General features: G+C 36.9%; 1 protein-coding gene across 1 annotated transcript in view; it reads left to right on the top strand.

Annotated features, from left to right (window-relative positions):
• The window catches only part of RYR2 (ryanodine receptor 2), a 434,064-nt gene that overhangs the window by 206,356 nt on the left and 209,374 nt on the right, over nt 1–18,334 (top strand). The window contains exons 17-19 of the mRNA XM_075089806.1: nt 5,121–5,216; nt 15,640–15,758; nt 16,203–16,336. Coding sequence (XP_074945907.1) covers nt 5,121–5,216; nt 15,640–15,758; nt 16,203–16,336 — 349 coding nt within the window. The remainder of the gene's footprint in view (nt 1–5,120; nt 5,217–15,639; nt 15,759–16,202; nt 16,337–18,334) is intronic.

Raw genomic sequence — 18,334 nt, 5'->3', positions numbered from 1 at the left:
TAAAGCACTTCATTTATCATTAATACCCATAAAATCTCACTCCTGAGAAATGTGGTACTGAAAAGTTATACAAGTAATGTTATGTTATACATCAATTCCATTAAAAACTCCACAACTGAATATCTAGTTTGTAAAATGAAGCAAGACAAGTGGTTAGGAAGTGCCCGGATGAACATAGTGTATATAGTAAGCCTCTTCTGTGGGTATGCATTGTGAAATATGATCACATATTAGTTTTTCTGTAGGACCCATTCCTTATTTAGTGCTCATTTATTATTGGTACTTATACTTAGTTTTCTCTTTGCTACTCAGTGTGTGGCATTGAACCTTATTTATTGTAAACCTTTTAATTAATGTTTGGATAACAAAGCTATTATCTTGGAGTTCTTTTGTGCCATTTATTAGTGATCTGAATAATTAGAACTATTAATAAGCATTCTGTTGGAAACTTCTGTAATAAGGCAAATAGAAGTTATTATCTCCCATATACTCAGAGGAACAGATACAGAGAGAAATGTAGGTAAGAAGACTCTACCAATGCTAGTTCCCAAATTAAGGGCTGTAGGATGTGACCTTTCTTCAGCAGCATTTCATGTGTGCAAGGCATACCGAAAACTTGCATTCCTCCCAATTCAGAGGCACAGAAAATGAAATTTTGATGGCATGCCTCACTTCACATAAACTCTCCTTACTACCCAACAGTGAAGTGAGACAACTGAGACAGGGGTTCTGTATATAGTACTGTTACAAAGCTTTTCCATGACCAAAGTAGGTTCATCATTTTGTACTCCTGAAGAAGAAAGTCTTGGGGGGAATAAAAGGATAACCAGCATTTGGTGCACAGCCCTTGATAAAACCAATGAGGTGCTTCTGTCTGGCCCACTACCTTTCTGTCAGAGTAAAAAGAAGTTGACACAGTAAGTATCATTGATACAACCAGAAACCCTCTCCTTTGTTCTAGAAATCAAGGAAAAAGCTAGCTGAACAGTGGCTGCTGTCACTGTTCTTGCCATGGACTGTTAGAGTACAAGGCGGTTCTTGTGGCTGTGATTCTGGTTGAGGAGTTGCTGAGATCTACCACCTCTATGTAGTTGAAGATTGTAGCATGATGCATAAGCACAGGGTGGAAGGGTGACCGAAAGTGGCATTTTCTATCATTGGATTTCTAGATTTTATTATCATTATGAGATAATTTTAAAGGTTTTGATTTCCATGGCCTTTATAGTTTTAAACTAAATACACCCCCTATATACCTCTCTCCAGTGCTGTAACTTGCAGCACAGTGACAAGTGAGTCAGCCAGCATGTGGGTCAAAAGCAGGACTGGAACTTCAGATACATCAGACTGCTTTGGTTTCAGCTAAGAGTAGTTTGCAACAATGGTGTTCTTGTTGTGCTTTGTTTTTGTAACAGTTTAGTTTGTTTTATCTTGTTACATTAAGCACAGCTTGCATAGACCAGAGGAAATAGAGGTTTGATTGCTGAATCATTTTTGTAGAAGTCTGACATTTCCAATTGACAAGGTCAGAAAATACCTTCTAAAAGAGCCTACTTGTGCTGTACCAAGTATTGTTTCCATGGACTTGTAGTGAGAAGAACAGGGCACCAGGTTTTTTTGACTTCCCAGTCTCCGTGCCCCTCCAGCCCCTTACGTTACTTCTGTAACTACATTATCTTCTGGCAGCGAATGCTTAAGAAGCCTGGCTTTGATCTGGCTATAATGAATTTGTACGTTGCTCTGTTTTTAATAAGTTGGAGCTGCAGAGTGATTGCATGGATGACAAATGGGTAACACTTGCTCAGTCTTGCTTCAACAAACAGTACTTTGGTTTTGAGTCTGCACATAAATAGAAGTAAACTGTGATGCCACAATTCATGGCTTTTGTCGTGTCTTTGACATTGTGATATATTTCACTGTGATGAGAATGGAGGCATTTACAGACTCTGAGCTGAGACTGATACTATCACGTATAAAATTCACAGATTCATAGAATGGTTTGGGTCGCAAGGGACCTCTAAAGATCTTCTAGTGTAACCACCCTCATCTTAAAAAATTGCTTCCTTATATCCTATCTAAATCTACCCTCTTTCAATTTAAAATGATTGCCACATATCTACTAAGGCATCCGTGCTTCCCTTATCAGAAATACATACAATTACTCTGAGTTTGTATTTGATCCTTTTGTATCATTGAAGATGCGCAGGAGTACCTGTTACAATGTGACTTTAATATCAACCCACCACATAATGTTTTTATTTTTTTATTTCTTTAAAACTGGATGCTAGTCTGGTTCAGAGTAGTGGGCTATATAAGAAACATCTGTTGAATATTATTTTTTGTTTTCAATGTTAAGTGGCTATGTGTGTCATTTAATGCACAGCTTCAACCACTGAATATTAACCTTTCACAAACTTCTGCTTAGCTGCATTTATGAAACCATCTGTTTCTTATTACTCTTAATGAAATTAAATTTATTAATGTCATATTAAGCACTGAACTATTACTGCCTTCATTTTATTTTCATACCTGAAACACAATCAAAGGCTCCAAGGCCTTTGATATGGTCCCCCACAGCCTCCTCCTGGAGAAATTAATGCGTTATGGCCTAGACAAGTGGTCTGTGCAGTGGGTGGGGAGCTGGCTGACAGGCCGCACCCAAAGGGTGGTGGGAAATAGCTCCTTTTCAAAGTGGCAACCCGTCACACGTGGAGGCCCCCAGGGATCGATACTGGGCCCAGTGTTATTCAACATCTTTATAAGCGATCTGGGTAATGGCATCAAGTGTAGCCTGATGAATTTTGCTGGTGACACCAAGTTGAGTGGGGAAGCAGACACTCCAGCAGGGAGAGCTGCTCTGCAGGGAGATCTGGATAGGCTGGAAGAGTGGGCCAGCAAGGACCTTATGAAGTTCAACAAGGACAAGTGTAAGGTCGTGCACCTGGGAAAACATAATCCGGGAGTGCAGCACAGACTGGGATCCACCTGGCTGGAGAGCGGCTTTGTGGAAAGGGACCTGGGGGTGCTGGTGGACACAAAGCTCAACATGAGCGAACAGTGTGCTGCTGCGGCCAAGAAGGCCAGCAGGATGCTGGGTTGCATCAAAAAGGGCATCACCAGCAGAGAGAAAGAAGCCATTATCCCGCTCTACTCAGCGCTTGTCAGGCCACACCTGGAGTGCTGTGTACAGTTCTGGTCCCCGCTATACAAAAAGGATGTGGACAGGCTGGAGACATCCAGAGAAGGGCCACCAAGATGATCAGAGGACTGGGAAGCTGCCATACAAGGATAGGCTGGGAGAGCTGGGTTTGTTCAGCCTTGGGAAAAGGAGGCTCAGAGGGGATCTCATCACCATGTACCAGTACTTAAGTACTTAAGTACTTAAGCTACAAACTAGACGGAGACTCCCTTTTTACACGGAGTCCCATGGAGAGGACAAGGGGGAATGGACACAAGTTGCTCTTGGAGAGATTCCGGTTGGACACCAGAGGGAAATTTTTCACTGTGAGGACAGTCACCATTGGTATGATCTCCCCAGGGAAGTGGTTGACTTGGCCACATTGGACACCTTCAAGAGTCGTCTGGACAGGGTGCTGGGCCCTCTTGTCTAGGCTGTGCTCTTCCTAGAAAGGTTGGACTAGATGGTCCCTGAGGTCCCTTCCCACCTGGGATTCTATGATTCTGTGATTACATGGCTTGCCTATAATCAATAAAAAAAAGTTACTTAGAGAAACAGGTGTTCTTTGGTTTTACTTGGTGTCTTTTAACAAGATGCTCTTCCTCTTATGATTCCCAAGTATTTTCAAATTACTACAGTCATAATTAATTAATGATGTACGATTTCAGGGTATAGATTTAATATATAATACAGCAAGAGAATAGTGGGGTTTTTTTTTGCTTGTTTTGCTTGTTAGGAGTTGGGTTTTGGTATTGGTTTTGGGGTTTTTTTTGTTCCTTTATTTGGTTTTGGTTTTTTGTTATTGTTTTGTTTGGTTTTGGTTTTGGCTATGAAGCAATTGGATTTTGGTCTCTTTCCTCACGAGACAAAACTGTCAGTGCAGCGACTTGTTTGCAGCTAACTCTAAGATTACTTCTCCCCTCTGTAGATACAGTTTCATTTCATGTTTATGTCACAAGTCTGCAAGTTTAACCTTTTATAGACGAAACAGCATAAAAACACGTTTGCAATACAATATAGGGAATTTCTGCAGCAATAAGACTGATTTTAAGAGGCCATTGCTTCTTAGCAGGACCAACAGTCTCTGCTGCTGAAAATAATCATAAGAAATTTCAGAGTGAAATATTTTGTTGGCAGAATTGGAAAATAATCTTAAATAAAGCAGTTTCTGCTGTTTTACACACCATGCAGAAATGTTAGTGCCTCGCTCTTTTTTTTATTTTTGAGTAGAACAGATGCTTTTCTGAGAGCTCATGTGTGTGCACAGACATGTGAATGCTTGTATTCCAGGACAGGGCAGGCTTTTGGGTCCCTACAGTGTTCAGCGAGGTTTCTAGTCAGTTATACCCACCAAGTCAGTGCATGTGTTCAGTCTACTTCAATCTTCAGCTTGAAGCATGAGGGTGAAACAGTTTCAAACCGGTTACTTCCTCCCTTACAGCCCCGTCAAAAGTATGATAAACAGTTCCTTGATAACTATCTTGTTTTAATTCCTATTATTCTTGAACAAAGGTATTGTATCAATAGAAAATAACTTACATTCATCACCTACGTTGTTGGCTTCACATTCTGCTCTCCGATATGTTTCCTGTCATTACAAGAATACTGTTTAACAGAAATTTGCTCCAACACTAACAGTTGACTTTTGTGGTGTCAGTATTGGCTCCTTCATGTAGAGCATTTTTGCAGGAATTATCGAGGTGATTGTACATTCAAAATAATTCAAATACCTTAAAGGTCAATTTGATGCCAAGGGTATTTCCTATACTTAAATCTAACCACCACTCATGTTATTTAAATTTAAATCAAGAACATCAATAATTAAAGATTAAGCATCTGTCTTACTGGATTCTTCCTGGAAAGACAAGACAAGGATTATTTTAATTTAAATGGACTTTAATTGTGTTTCTTTTTTTCCCCCCTTCTCTCTCTCTTTTTCCAATAGCGGCTCTGATTCGAGGGAATCGTAAAAACTGTGCTCAATTTTCTGGATCTCTTGATTGGTTGATCAGCAGATTAGAAAGACTAGAAGCCTCTTCTGGTATGTTTTTTTTAATTTATTTTTTAACTTCCTTATTTGACTAGGTTTTCATTATTTAAAATTGGTGATATACTTGTCCAGTCTAATTATCGTAAAGTTCTTCCTGTGAGAAAGTAAATTATATGAATAAAGTGAGATTTATATTTGTAACATTTTCATATATTGATTTCAGTTGTAGTTCTACCTTAAGCTCTGGCAGTCTTTCCTTTTCCTTGGCTGATTGGTTGTAACGTTTTCTTTTGATAACAGGCGAACAAACCATTTGGCAAAACAGTGGTTGTACAGTTTCAGTTGTAGTAAGTCACGTTCTCTCTACTTCTAGTACCTTCCCTTCTCTTTGGAAGTCTCCATGTTCTTCAGGATGTGCATCAAACTAAATATAATTATGAATCTTATGGAATGGATATAATTTGTCTCTTCTTGAAGGACTGTAGTGGTAATGTAGGGCAGTTCATGTTTTCTACTTGAGTATGTGTAATAGACAGGCCTTCAGAAAATACCTGTATATTTGCATGTGACAGTGTCACCTCCTCGGTACATACACGTTCCCTTTTTAATCACCCCTCTCACTCCTGAGGTTTGAACTTCTGTTTGAAGTTAACAAGACGGAGCACGCCTGAAACACTGTTATTATTTGAGGATCTGGGAATTCTGTCTCGCTTTAGACACAAATTCTTTGAACTAGCTTATTTATTTTCTTTGTCATTACCTAACATCTTATCTTCCTCCTGAATCACTATGTTAACCCCTCAGAGTCTACGAGATGCAATTAGTCTCTGTGTTGCTCAAAGTGAAAGTAAATGAAGTTATGTTGAGTTGTACTGTGCTTCTCACTGAAATGGTGATCCTGGATTTTGTTTCCTTGGAAGCAATCTGTTCTCTGTAAACCTACTCTGCCAACGAAATACATTGTATTTTTAAGTTTCCAATGGATTTAAAAAAAAAAACCAAACAAACCTGCCACTAAACTTGATCAAAAGACCTCTTTGGACTATATTGGAGAAATAGACTTTTTGAGCAGAATAAGAAATAAGTAGTGTGAACACAGCACGTTAGGTGAATGTAAATAACATCTTCAGAATTTCTCTTGGCGATATATGATTCCAATTGGCATTGACAGCTTGCTACTCTGTACTTTACTGTCTTAAATGTAGCCATTAACATGGCTGTAATCTATAACAGGACATTAAATGTGGTTATTTAAAAAATAGTCTCCAATACTTATTAGAATAATTATTTTGTGTCTTTTTAACAATACTACTCTATTTTCTTTAAAAGTATGTGTTTGAAACATGCCACTGTAGTTTGATTTTGTGAACAGATGGTAGGCAAATGTCACTGCATTAAAGAACCTCTGCTAAGTATATCTCAAAGTAACTGAAGAGAGATTAGGACTATGTTTCTGCAATTAATAGTGTTGATTTAATGGGTGATACTTGAGTCTCTTGCACCATTTTACTGATATAAATACAAATGTTTTATTTTTTCTGATGTGAAGATTTGATTACTGTTCTTTTCACCAGCAAAAAATGCCAAAATTATGTATTCTAGGCATCTGAACAGTAGTCAGTAGGCAAACTTGGACCCAAGAGCTTAGAAATGAGATTCAAATAAAGTGATTAGTTCTGAACTCTTAAGACTGATTTTTTACTCTTTTCAAGCATGATTTTCATGATGGTGAATCCATAAAGATCAAAAACCTAAGTAATACTGTTGGTAAGAAATGTCACTGCAGCATGATTTCCCCCCTTCTTGTTTTTCAAGGTTAATAAAAGTATTTGTTGGAATAAAAACCCCAGGCATAGTCTAAGGCCAGTGTTCTAAATTTTATTCTTACCAGTGTAATACTACTTGGAGTTCTCCAGGTTACAGGAGTAACTGAAAAAATGGATCTGACATGGTGAGGCCTTTTAGTATCTGATTTGCCAATCAAGTAAATTGTAGGACATGAGAATAAAGAAATGATGAAAAAGGTGAAATAAGAAAAATATTAACTGGTCCTTAGAGAAAGCTTTCTCACATGGACTAGATAGAAAAGTTAAACAAGCAGGAGCTCAAAGTCTAAATTAAGGTCTTCTCCCTGATAAGGAATTTGCCTTGCAAGTTATTCCTGCTTGTAAGTAAAAGTGAAGAAGGAAATACAGAAATAGAAATAATACAAATTGGAGAAGTTATACATGTAATGCTCAGTAATGTTAACATATGAAATAATAACATCGTAAAAGCAATTTTGGTTTGAGGCATTTCAACTTTTTATGTAGGTTATTAACTTCATCCAGAAGTAGGGGTTTTTCTTTCCCATTGTAGAAACCTTAAGTTGCACTACCAGGAGAAACCACTAAATGTTTGTAATAAATGTATTTGGAATATACCTTCTAGTATAGAAGTTGAGAAAATAATATGTTTTAAATCAATAATGAGTAAAAAATAGTCCTGTGGAGAAAAGAATTGTAAGCAACCGAGAAACTAAAAACAATTCTGTAATGGTTGTGCTACCACAGGCAATCTCAGTTTCAATAGTTTTTTTCAGTTTTTTAATTAATGTTATTGTTACTATACTTCTAGTTTATATTTTTCTTTGTAATTTGAATATAAGAACATTGCAGTATAAATATTTGTGATGTCCTGTATATTTTGTATTAATCTTCAATGCTCAGAATTGTAGTCCAACCAATTTAGTAGAACCTCTTGTATTAAACGTAATAATAGTTTTACTGTAGTACCAGATAGAGACTTGTATTAACCTGCCTCTTTTTTATTGCCTGGTTCTAGCTACTGTAATTGATTTCCCTTGTCTGATATTCTTTGATCTTCTGTTTCTGGTTCATGTTTACCTTTTCACAGTAAGTGTAGGTATCAAGACGATTTCAGGAGCTAAACGTTAATAGCACACGGCAGGTATTTTGAGTCCACTGCAGGAAGAACAACAGATTAGAGCAATATTCAATATGCATCAATTCCTGTGTTTTAAATTTTTTATTGTCTATTTTTCATCTCTGTAGTTCATGTGTGCTTTGCTTTGTCATTACTATTAATACATATAATTTCCCCTCATTCCCCTCTTCTGTTTTCTGCTCTCACCCAGCTGGAGGTGTTTCAGAGTTATAGACTAAGAAATGTTTTCCAGTTGCAGTTGTGACTTTTTGCGTTACGTATATTTGTAACTGTTTTGTTGAAGATTGGCCTCCTGAGAGTCTTTCAAGCCTTGCTTTCTGTAATTATCCCATGCTAAATTCAAAAGGAGGGAAAGTTTGTAGTCAGACCAATGGGCAGGATGGTTACAACCGCAGTGAGAACAATGCAACCCACCTTTCTGGTTACATATATTTGTAGCGTATTCCCATCATCTTGTTCATTTTTAATGTTGTGTGTTGTTTCTTAAGCTGGAAGGAACATAATAATCTTCCTTTCAATAATATTTTTTCATAGATTACAGAGTTGTCCTCAGGAATTAAAATTTCTTTTCCCATCCTGTTCTTCCCACTCCTGAATCATACTTCTGCCATTGATAGATGTGTCCTTGGATTCATTGGCCTCTCAAGGGAGGAATTGCGGGAAGGAAAGATGTCTTCCATTGTAAAAGTTCTTTGGTTTTTATTTGGTTTATATTTGATTTATATTAGACTGGTAGACATTTGAAAAGAAATGTCAAAAGCATAACACAGTTGCTCTTGTCAATCTTATACTGTGGCATTAATGCATGAGAAATATCCTGTTATCTCTGAGTATCTCAAGTAAAAATTGGAGTTGTCTCAGCCACAGATCACCATTTGGCCTATATTACTGAATTTCTTACCTCAGTAGTCTTCAAAGGATCAGGAGCAGCCATGAGAACTGATGTGCCCTGTAGTAAAGAAGGAGATTAAGGTGATAGTGTTCCCCTCAGCTTTGTCATTAAACATTCACGTGCATTTTGTTTATTTGCTGTATATCTGTTCCTGAGATGAACTGACCAACAGCATGGAAAAATATTGTCAAATGTCAGGTAGGAGTGCTCTCCCTCTCAGAGCCAAGGGTGAACTGCCATGGTATTCACTAGCTGATCGGCAAGACCTGCAGTGGGTAACTGCGGTTGCAAAGAGCAGTTATACATTGATGCTTCTCCTCTTGGAATTTTTTTTCCTTTGTCAACTCTTTGAGCAAGCAGAGTTGAGAAGTCAGTTATTCTTTTCGTGGGGTGGAGTCTGGTATACAAGCTGAGGCATTTGCCTGTTTAAGCCCCTCTAGTCAGCAATGTTTCATAGAAGTGTTTTTGCTGCAGAACTATGGCTTTAGGGTGGGGAGCCTGCTTTACTATGCTATTTCTTCCTGCTCCTGGTATGTACCTAATCTGTTTATGCTCTGAATCCTTCAGCTTCTCAAGATATGAGGCAACAGGAGCATACGAGACTAGACCTGTGTCACTGCTTGAGTTCTCAGCTGGTGTTACAGACAGCTGGCTGTTCATAGCACTAGTGTCTAGTTAGAGATTTGCCTATCACCCTAGCACTGTAGCTAGTGTATTAGGTGTAGAGATCCTAACCAAACAGACATCATAACTTACCATTGGTTTACATTATTTTTAGGGAAATCTTCTCTACAGATGCCATGGTCTTCTTGCTTTCATGGACATTTGAGTAACAGAATTTAAATTGAAACTAGCACTTAAAAAATGGCAAAATCACAAGCTAGATCTTTCCTCTACTACAGTCCACCTTTGGTGCGGGAGCACTCATCTAAGGAGAATGTTCTCACAGTTATGCAGTTGCATGGGATTTGACTGCAACCTTCTTAATTTCAATGTATTTCCCTAGTTGTTCACAGTGAAATTATTTCCTGAGACCTAATTTTACAGCTGAAACTCTCGGGGCTAGGATTTTCAGAAATAATTCAAAACTTTGTGCTCAACTTTTGCAGTTCAACATGAAATTTGTTACAACAGCTCTAAAAATGCTGTGTTACATGGCTTCTGTTATGTATCCATTTTAAAAAATTACTTTCAAAGTAAAAATAAGGTTTGAAAATGAAAACCTGAATGTTTATGTTTATGAAATTATAGTAAGGTATGAGATGAATTCTGTAAACTGCAAAGTAATCTGACATTGTAGTTGTACTGCATCATGAACCTCGTGATAGCCTGCAGAAATTCTGCAAGTACTAACACTTGCTATGCTTGTTTGTCCTGAGTTTTCTTCTAGAAACTGGGCCACTTGAACTCCTTCCCCATATGTTCTGGTAACATAATTTCTCTGTTGCCTCCAAAATTGACTTTTATAATTAAGACTTTTTCTGGTTTTGAGGGAGTCAGTTATACAAGGTGCTAATTACGCTGTGCTTTAGTTATCTTCAGAGGCACAGTAGGTTTAGCTTTTAGTACGTAAATGTGCTCTTGTGATTTTATGTTGGGTGCTTTCTTGCCAGATTTTAAGCTTTATATGGATTGATTGGGGTGAGGATATTCACTGTTTTAATTTATAGTAGTAGACCAACAATAGTGAGAAACACTGGATTATATTACACCTTTTAAATAAGAATACCTGGCTGCATATATTCACCAAAAATAATTCATTTTCTAAGTTAGAGTGTGAGGAAGAAACACCACACTGTCAATCACACCAAAATTAAGTTCACCTTCAACACTGAAGTTGTTAGCAGGTGTTTTCTTGAATGTGTTGCAATAAAGATTTGATGCCATAAACTATTATCAATAAAATTCCTATGTTCACTTTTATCTTATCCTTGAACCAAAAACGTAATGAAAACAGAATAAAGGCATTAAATATATAAACAGCAATTGTGAGTTGATTGCACAAATTAGATTAGAAATTCATTCAGTTCCTGAAATTCACTGAAGCAAAAGGAAGAAAATGAAGATTTGTCCAAGTAGAAATGTGTCTGAGAGTAGACCATGTTAGAAGTGAGATATCACAGGAGCTGAGTGGATAGTGCAGTGCAAGTGCTTCAGCTGTCTCTTCAATGCATAAATTAAGATTAGGTTAGCCTTTCACTCTGAAATATATTCCAGATAGGATTAACTACCCCTCCTAAAATTTTAAAGGCATTAAAACAGGAAATAAAAAATAGAATAGGGCAAGATAGTAATCTCATGTCCTCCAAGTGAAGACTTTTGGAACTAGGTAATATCAGGTTTTGAGTATATTTTTGTTTAAGGGCATGCATTTTATTCTAGTATTCTACAGTATGACATTAGAGGAGTCAACATGTTGTCCTGAAAATATATGCTTCCTTTCATCTGTTAGTCATTAAGAAAGAATTTTCACTCACAGAATCACAGACTGGCAGGGGCTGGAAGGGACCTCTGGAGATCATCTTGTCCAACCCCCTGCTTGAGCAGGCACACCCAGAGCAGGGGGCACAGGAACGCATCCAGGTGGGGATTGGATGTCTCCAGGGAAGGGACTCCACAGCCTCTCATCTTTATCATAAACTCTGCATATCGTACTGTTTGTGATATTTGTATTAAATCTGAACATTCCTGCTCTACTGCCATGAGCAACTCCAATGAAGTTGGACGAGGTCCAGTTGTCTTTAATGTAGACAACCTAAAAGTGGATCAGTCCAGACATTGTACATTCATATTTGATTTTTTATGAAGTTAAGGGAATTTGCCCTTGGAACAAAATGTGTGTGGTAATTAGCATTCAGATGCTGCAGTAGTTGAAGAAGTCGCTGTGGCAGCTAGGTCTAATTGCTAACAGTCATTTATTATTGAATGTTTGCACCTTCAAAATATTTTTACTTCCATTATTGAAAATGGTAAGACTACGAAATGAACCCTGTATGCTATTTTTTAAGACAAAATTAAGATTAGGAATCTACCTACACAAATCTGAAAATTCCAAGGTTATGGTTACTACACTTATATCGTGTGGTATCATTTCGTATTGGATTACTGTTTATATTGTTAAAAGTGTATTTCAATGCTGCAATGAGAGGTGGCAAATTTTAAATTACCAAGTTTTGAATATAGAAATTTCCATTCATTTCCAGATCACTGTGGCACACAATAAAGTTTTTGATCTTGTTACAAATGAAGGACCCTTTTGTAACACTTTTCTTACCTCTCTAGGTACTTTCACCATGTTCAGGTGGCTCCTGCCTGTCTAGTTGGCAGTCTGGGTGGATTTTGCTGCTGCTCTGTTGCTACAGGGCACCTACTCCTTTAGCGTGCTCTCAGGTTTTTTAGCTGGCTCTCTTAGGTTTTTATCCTGTTTATCAATATTGTTACTGTCAGTATTGGAAGTGTATGTCTATTGCAGCCCGGATCATACCACTGCCAAATTCAGGTTTAATATGTTCTCTTATTGTTAGTTAAGACTTTCTGCTTATACCTTCAGGGCTACAGAATCACTTTGGGAGTTCATGTCTAGCTCATTATATCTTGGTCTGACATTTTTTGGAGCCTCTGCACAGAACAGGAAAGTTGTCTACAATACCTGACCAGGGTCACCTGCATTTTCTGTTTACATATGTATGACTCCATCTTCAAACACATTAAAACGCACTTTGTTTGAAACCTGTGTACCAGTAAATCAAATTGTTGCTCTGTCTGTCACCTTCCACCTTTACTACATTTCATTCCTTGAGATATCTCTACACTTTATTTGTGATGACAGCATATCTTCCTCCAGATCCCTGGAAAAAAACATTAAATAGTATTGGGATCAATGATGATGGTGCTGTAGGTTGTCTGAGATTGAAAGGAGATCTGAATGAAGTCAGATGACTGCAGCCTCACTTACTGGAAATTCCAAACCTCATTTTAATTCAGATTTTCTTGGGAAATAAAACTACCTTTGAAATAACAAGTATATTAAAAGTAACCTTTGTCTCTTCTGGCAGAGTAACTTGGTCTTAACAAGGATGGGAGTCTAAAATTGAAGTTTAAAGAAAAAGTTTAAAAATCTTTGTTGACATATGACTGTTTTTAACATTCTTTGTATCTTGTTATCCCTCTATAAGAAGCCTGTACAGCCCAATTTCTGTTCCTCATAAGATAATTTTAAAAGATTTTTTTTCTTATGAGGAGGTCTGCAGTTTCTTTGATTATGTTGGTCTTTTTACTTTGGTTTTTCAAAAGAGCTATACTTTGGTCCAAATGCAAGTAGGTGTAATACAAGTTGATGTGAAATTAACAATTAAAAAAAATAATTAATAAACTGAAGGTATTTTAGTCTTTTGTGGTGCATAACAATGGAACATGTCCTAAGTCTATGAATGCATATCTTTGCATAGGTAGGTTATTTCTATAATAAGTGTTTAATGGTGTTTAATATTCCTGTCCTTAATAAGATACTTGGGAAATCTCCAGATGAGATTTTCTGCTGAGAAGACAATAGATTAGACTTGGAACTCCTGGCCATTTATATTCCTCATAAATAATGGTTTTAATATCAGTCTGTAATTGTTTCATAGTTATTTCTTTGGTTTTCATTATTCACTGCATAAACATGCATTTCATATATAGTGGGAACAGACATATTGGTTCCAACAATTCTTTTTATACTCATTCCTTTAAATTTTGTTCAGAGTTTCTGGTTTTCAGCTTTTCTTATAATTTTTACTTGCTTGTTTCTAAAATGTTTCCTCAGTTATTGGTTAATTTTTAAGTTTTGGTTTGTGAGAGGCTTTATGATCAGTTAGTTATAGTGTTACAGACTATAGTGTATTGTTACTCAGGAATCTTTTAAAAAAAGAAAAGGGGATGTATGCGTGTAAAACGTTTCCCCTGATAAATCAAAATACATATTCTTTTTCCTTAAAGTTGCATTTCTAATTTTATTGTTTACAAATTAAAAAACTTGTTTTTATTGTTCACAAATTCAGAAAACCTCAGATGTATACTGAGGACAGTTATGTGGATGAACCACAGTCTTTAAATTCCTAAATATTAGCTGTCATTTATGTATGATATGTTTTTTTTTCCCCAGTGCGTTATTAAAAAAAAGTGGAAATCTAACGGAAAAGCACTTGCTCCCCGCTGTAAGCTTTAGACCCAATCTAGAGTGTTAAGGTGAAAGGGAGGCAGCTGATCAGCATAAAGACTGTTTCAAATCTAATATTTCTGTGTCACAGAATCACAGTATCATTTAGATTGGAAAAGACCTTTAAGATCATTGAGTCCAACCGCTAACCTAACATGGCCAAGGCCACCGCTAAACCATGTCCCTAAGCACCACGTCTACATGTCTTTTAAATACCTCCAGGGATGGTGACTCAACCACTTCCCTGGACAGTCTGTGCCAACGAAATCTCTGTTCAGTTAGTAGCTGTTTGGAACATTTTTTTCTTAGCTGACCCTAGTCTTACTCAGCTGTAGTGGCTGATGATCATTTCCTTGCTAGGATCAAAGAAACACCACAGTACTCTTACTGAGACAGTATTTCTGTCTGATAATTCCCCCCCCCTCCCCCGCACCAAGGGGAGTTTACATTGCTACATTTTACTTTTAGTAAAAGACTGTGTGGCAAAAAACAGAAGACTCATGCTATGGATCTGGCTTTGCAAGGGTTAAGCCGAGTGTTTGGAGCTATGGCTTGAATACCGGGATGAAGACAGAATGACGAGAGACAGAGCAAATAGGAATTGTGTATCTCTAGGTTTAAGACTGCTTCTCAGCTTTCCCTCAGTGCTCCGACTTTACTCATTGTGCCAATGATTGTAGCAATTGGTGATGATGAACCACATTCGTAATATTTGTCTTTGCCAAATGTGGAAGATCCCAAAGCAAGTGGTGACTTGGTCCAGTGCGCATGGGAACCTGTTTCACTGCCCCATTGCAGGGAACCGTTTTAAGGCTAATGATTCGTGATGGCAATGACTTCTGCTTTGTTGGGGTTGAAATTGCATTTAATTGAGGGGCCATTGGAGATTTAGTGGTTCTTTACTTCCTTGCTCATCTTAGTTTCATGCTAGTTTCTATTTGTTTGCTCTTTTAAGAGCATCACTGTGGCTCCCAGTATAGCTGTTACAAACGCAAAGAAAATTAGAAACAGTAGGCCAGTAGACTGGGAATTTAGCTCTGCTCTCTAATTCAGAGTTATATGATTCTATTGGTGGTTCATATTTCTAAGGGAAGTAATGGAAAAATGTAAATATGGAGAGCATATTTTATGTATATTAATCTTTATGTACTGTGAAGTGCCTTCTGGAGCCATTGAAAACCAATATTTTACCCAGTTTGCTTGAATTTGTGAGTGATGATCGTAACATATTATTAAAATTTCAAATTATTTTTTTCCTGTCCTTTCTGATTTTTTACCACATTCCGTTATTTTTGGAAATCTAGAAGGACATAATTAATCCTTTTTTGGTTTTGTTTATCATATACAATGATTTTTGAAACTATTCCATGTTGCTGAGCATTATATGCAGTTATGAATTTATGTGCACTTGAATAAATATTTTTTCTTTTTTCCCCCAGGAATTCTAGAGGTTTTACACTGTGTGTTGGTGGAAAGCCCAGAAGCTCTAAACATTATTAAGGAAGGACATATTAAATCAATCATCTGTCTTTTGGACAAACATGGAAGAAACCATAAGGTAGGCAAAGAAGAGACAAATATATGTAGGTGAACATTTGTGAACAAAGCAAGCACATTGTTCTGTGCAGAAGTTAAATTTCAGATACTTTAATACGTATTCATAATTAGGAATAAAGCTTTTCCTAAAAGGCATATGAGCAGTTTGAAGAAGCAAAGGGGAACTTTATCTTCTTTTTGATTAAAACATTGATGCACACTACCTCTCAAGGGAAGCAGGAAGAGTATATCATAATATTGTTAGGAGAGTTTCAGAATTGTTGTAAAATGAATCTACGGAGTTGGGTGAATTACATACCCTTACATGTCTTCCAGTAACAAGGTATCTATATACCTTTATTGCCTATACATTATATACATTATATTGCCTGAAGTAACTCACAGTGATTATGAACTCTTTAGCATGAAAAAATATTTAAGATGAAAAGGATCTATTTTTTTTCAGGTTTTGGATGTTTTGTGTTCTCTCTGTGTTTGTCATGGAGTAGCTGTACGGTCTAATCAACATCTAATCTGTGATAATCTCCTGCCAGGAAGAGATCTGCTCTTACAGACACGCCTTGTCAACCATGTGAGCAGGTAAAGAGAAAAAGAAAAAAATCTTTATCTATGAACAAAGCAGTATAAAACTTCTGGTTAAAAGAAATAGTCACTACAGAAAACCTGTTTTACTTCCAAAACTTTTGTTAAGATATTTTATTCTTACTAGGATTTTAAATACTCTTTGCAATCAAAACATGGGTCAGAAAGAGTTGCTGCAAGATAAAGCTGCTCTAAACTGCTTTAAGTCTCTGAAACTCTAGAGTCTCTTCTAAAGATTCTTGTCGAGATCTAGCTGTACTTTCAAAGCACTGTCAGCCAGTGTCCTGTGATTGCCTTTATGTTTGTGATTTTGTGAGGGTTTCCTAATCACCTTTGGTCAAAATCAAGTGACAAACACCTTCACCAGCTTCTGAAACTAATATTGTTGATTTTGCCTGGGATATTTAACGAGTGCCCTCACCCTTCCTTCCACTGACAGAGTTGTAGAAGCTACCTTCCAGCAGGTGCTAATAACAAGATGAAGCTAGTGACATCTCAAACTAGTGAAATAATATTTACAAAGTCAATGTTTATCCAGAGTTTGAATTTATGCTGAGGCAGAAGAATCTGGTTTTAAGTGAAAATTTGTGGGATCTTCGTCTGTCTCAAACTTATGCCTATTTTAAAAAGTCGCAACCATTAAGTGAGAGTGAAAGATGAAACACAGAAACAGTACTTATAATTCAGAGTTCATAGGATTTATTAGGTGCTGAAAAATTTTAAAAAAAATCCATAACTGTCTATTATAAAGAGGCCTTTTCAAGTAAAAATAAATTCAAGTCTAAAGGTGAACTGAATTTGACAATTTTACAGCTAATAACATTCACTCATATTTTTTATAACCACATGTGACTTGACTTGCCCCAGCATATCCAGTAACACACCAACACATATAACACATGGAAAGATGGTGTAATGGGAATCATTCCATGTCAGCAATAAATTTGAACAACTGATAAGCTAAAATCACTAATGACAACTTCTGTTGTTAAGGCATGAGAAGAAATTTTAAATTATCGGTGCTGATCAAGCTCCTGACCTGACTTTGGATCTCGCATAGGGAACTCACACAGGGAAGGTACAGCTGCTTTCCCAAATATGGCTGTAGACAAAGCAAATGTAGTTAATACATAATTTTTGCTCTGCATTAGAAAGTTGTGAATAAGAATATTGACTTTCTTGCAAGTATAACGAAAAAAGGTTATTTTATTCAGAAGTCAGAAAGACCAGTAAAAGATTGAAAACATTTAGGGATACACTCAGACCTGCATACCTCGCACCACAAAAGCAATTGGCAAAGGCACTTTCTAAGGTATTGCTCTTTTACAAACTTATCCAGGGGACTGGAAAATTCACAAACCTCTATTTAAAAAGAGTAAGTTGGACAATTATGTCGATTAAATTTGCGGAGTCTGGACAAAGGCATGCTAAAGCTGATACTGCGTTAAGACAGAAAACATTCAGTGATCTTATCAATAACGTACAAGTGATTTGACTTTTCTAGAATGTAGCTTTTTTCAAACAGGTTTTGTTCATGTTTTAAGGAGATTAAACATTTGACTTGTAACAAAGTGAAGAGTGTCTACACTTAAACTTTTGGCAAACGACACACCATATACTTCTAGAAGGAAATTGTATTAGTCTTATTTGATAAAACATGACATTTTGTAAGCAATCAGGTCAGTAAAGTCTGCTTTTACACTAACTTGCATTTAACAGCCTATATCAACCCTTCTTCCCCCTGCATTCCCCCACCAGAAGGCATACTGTGAGTTAGGGCTGGCTTACAGCTACATGTTTGTTAATTAGGTGGTTTGTATGTAGAAAGAAAATATTTATAGATGTTATAACCCAATCCAGTGGAGGGATGTGGGAACTAGATACATTCAACCTCGAAGTCTAAAAGATTTTTTCACAATATGGGTAGCCAACCATCAAGGAAATATACCTAGCATTGATTTTGGATACTTCTGTACACTACAGCTTTAAATCAAG

The sequence above is a fragment of the Phalacrocorax aristotelis genome, chromosome 3 (genome assembly GCF_949628215.1).
Source record: "Phalacrocorax aristotelis chromosome 3, bGulAri2.1, whole genome shotgun sequence".
Lineage (NCBI taxonomy): Eukaryota > Metazoa > Chordata > Aves > Suliformes > Phalacrocoracidae > Phalacrocorax > Phalacrocorax aristotelis.
The sequence above is the reverse complement of the archived record's forward strand: the minus strand, read 5'-3'. Positions and strand labels throughout refer to the sequence as shown.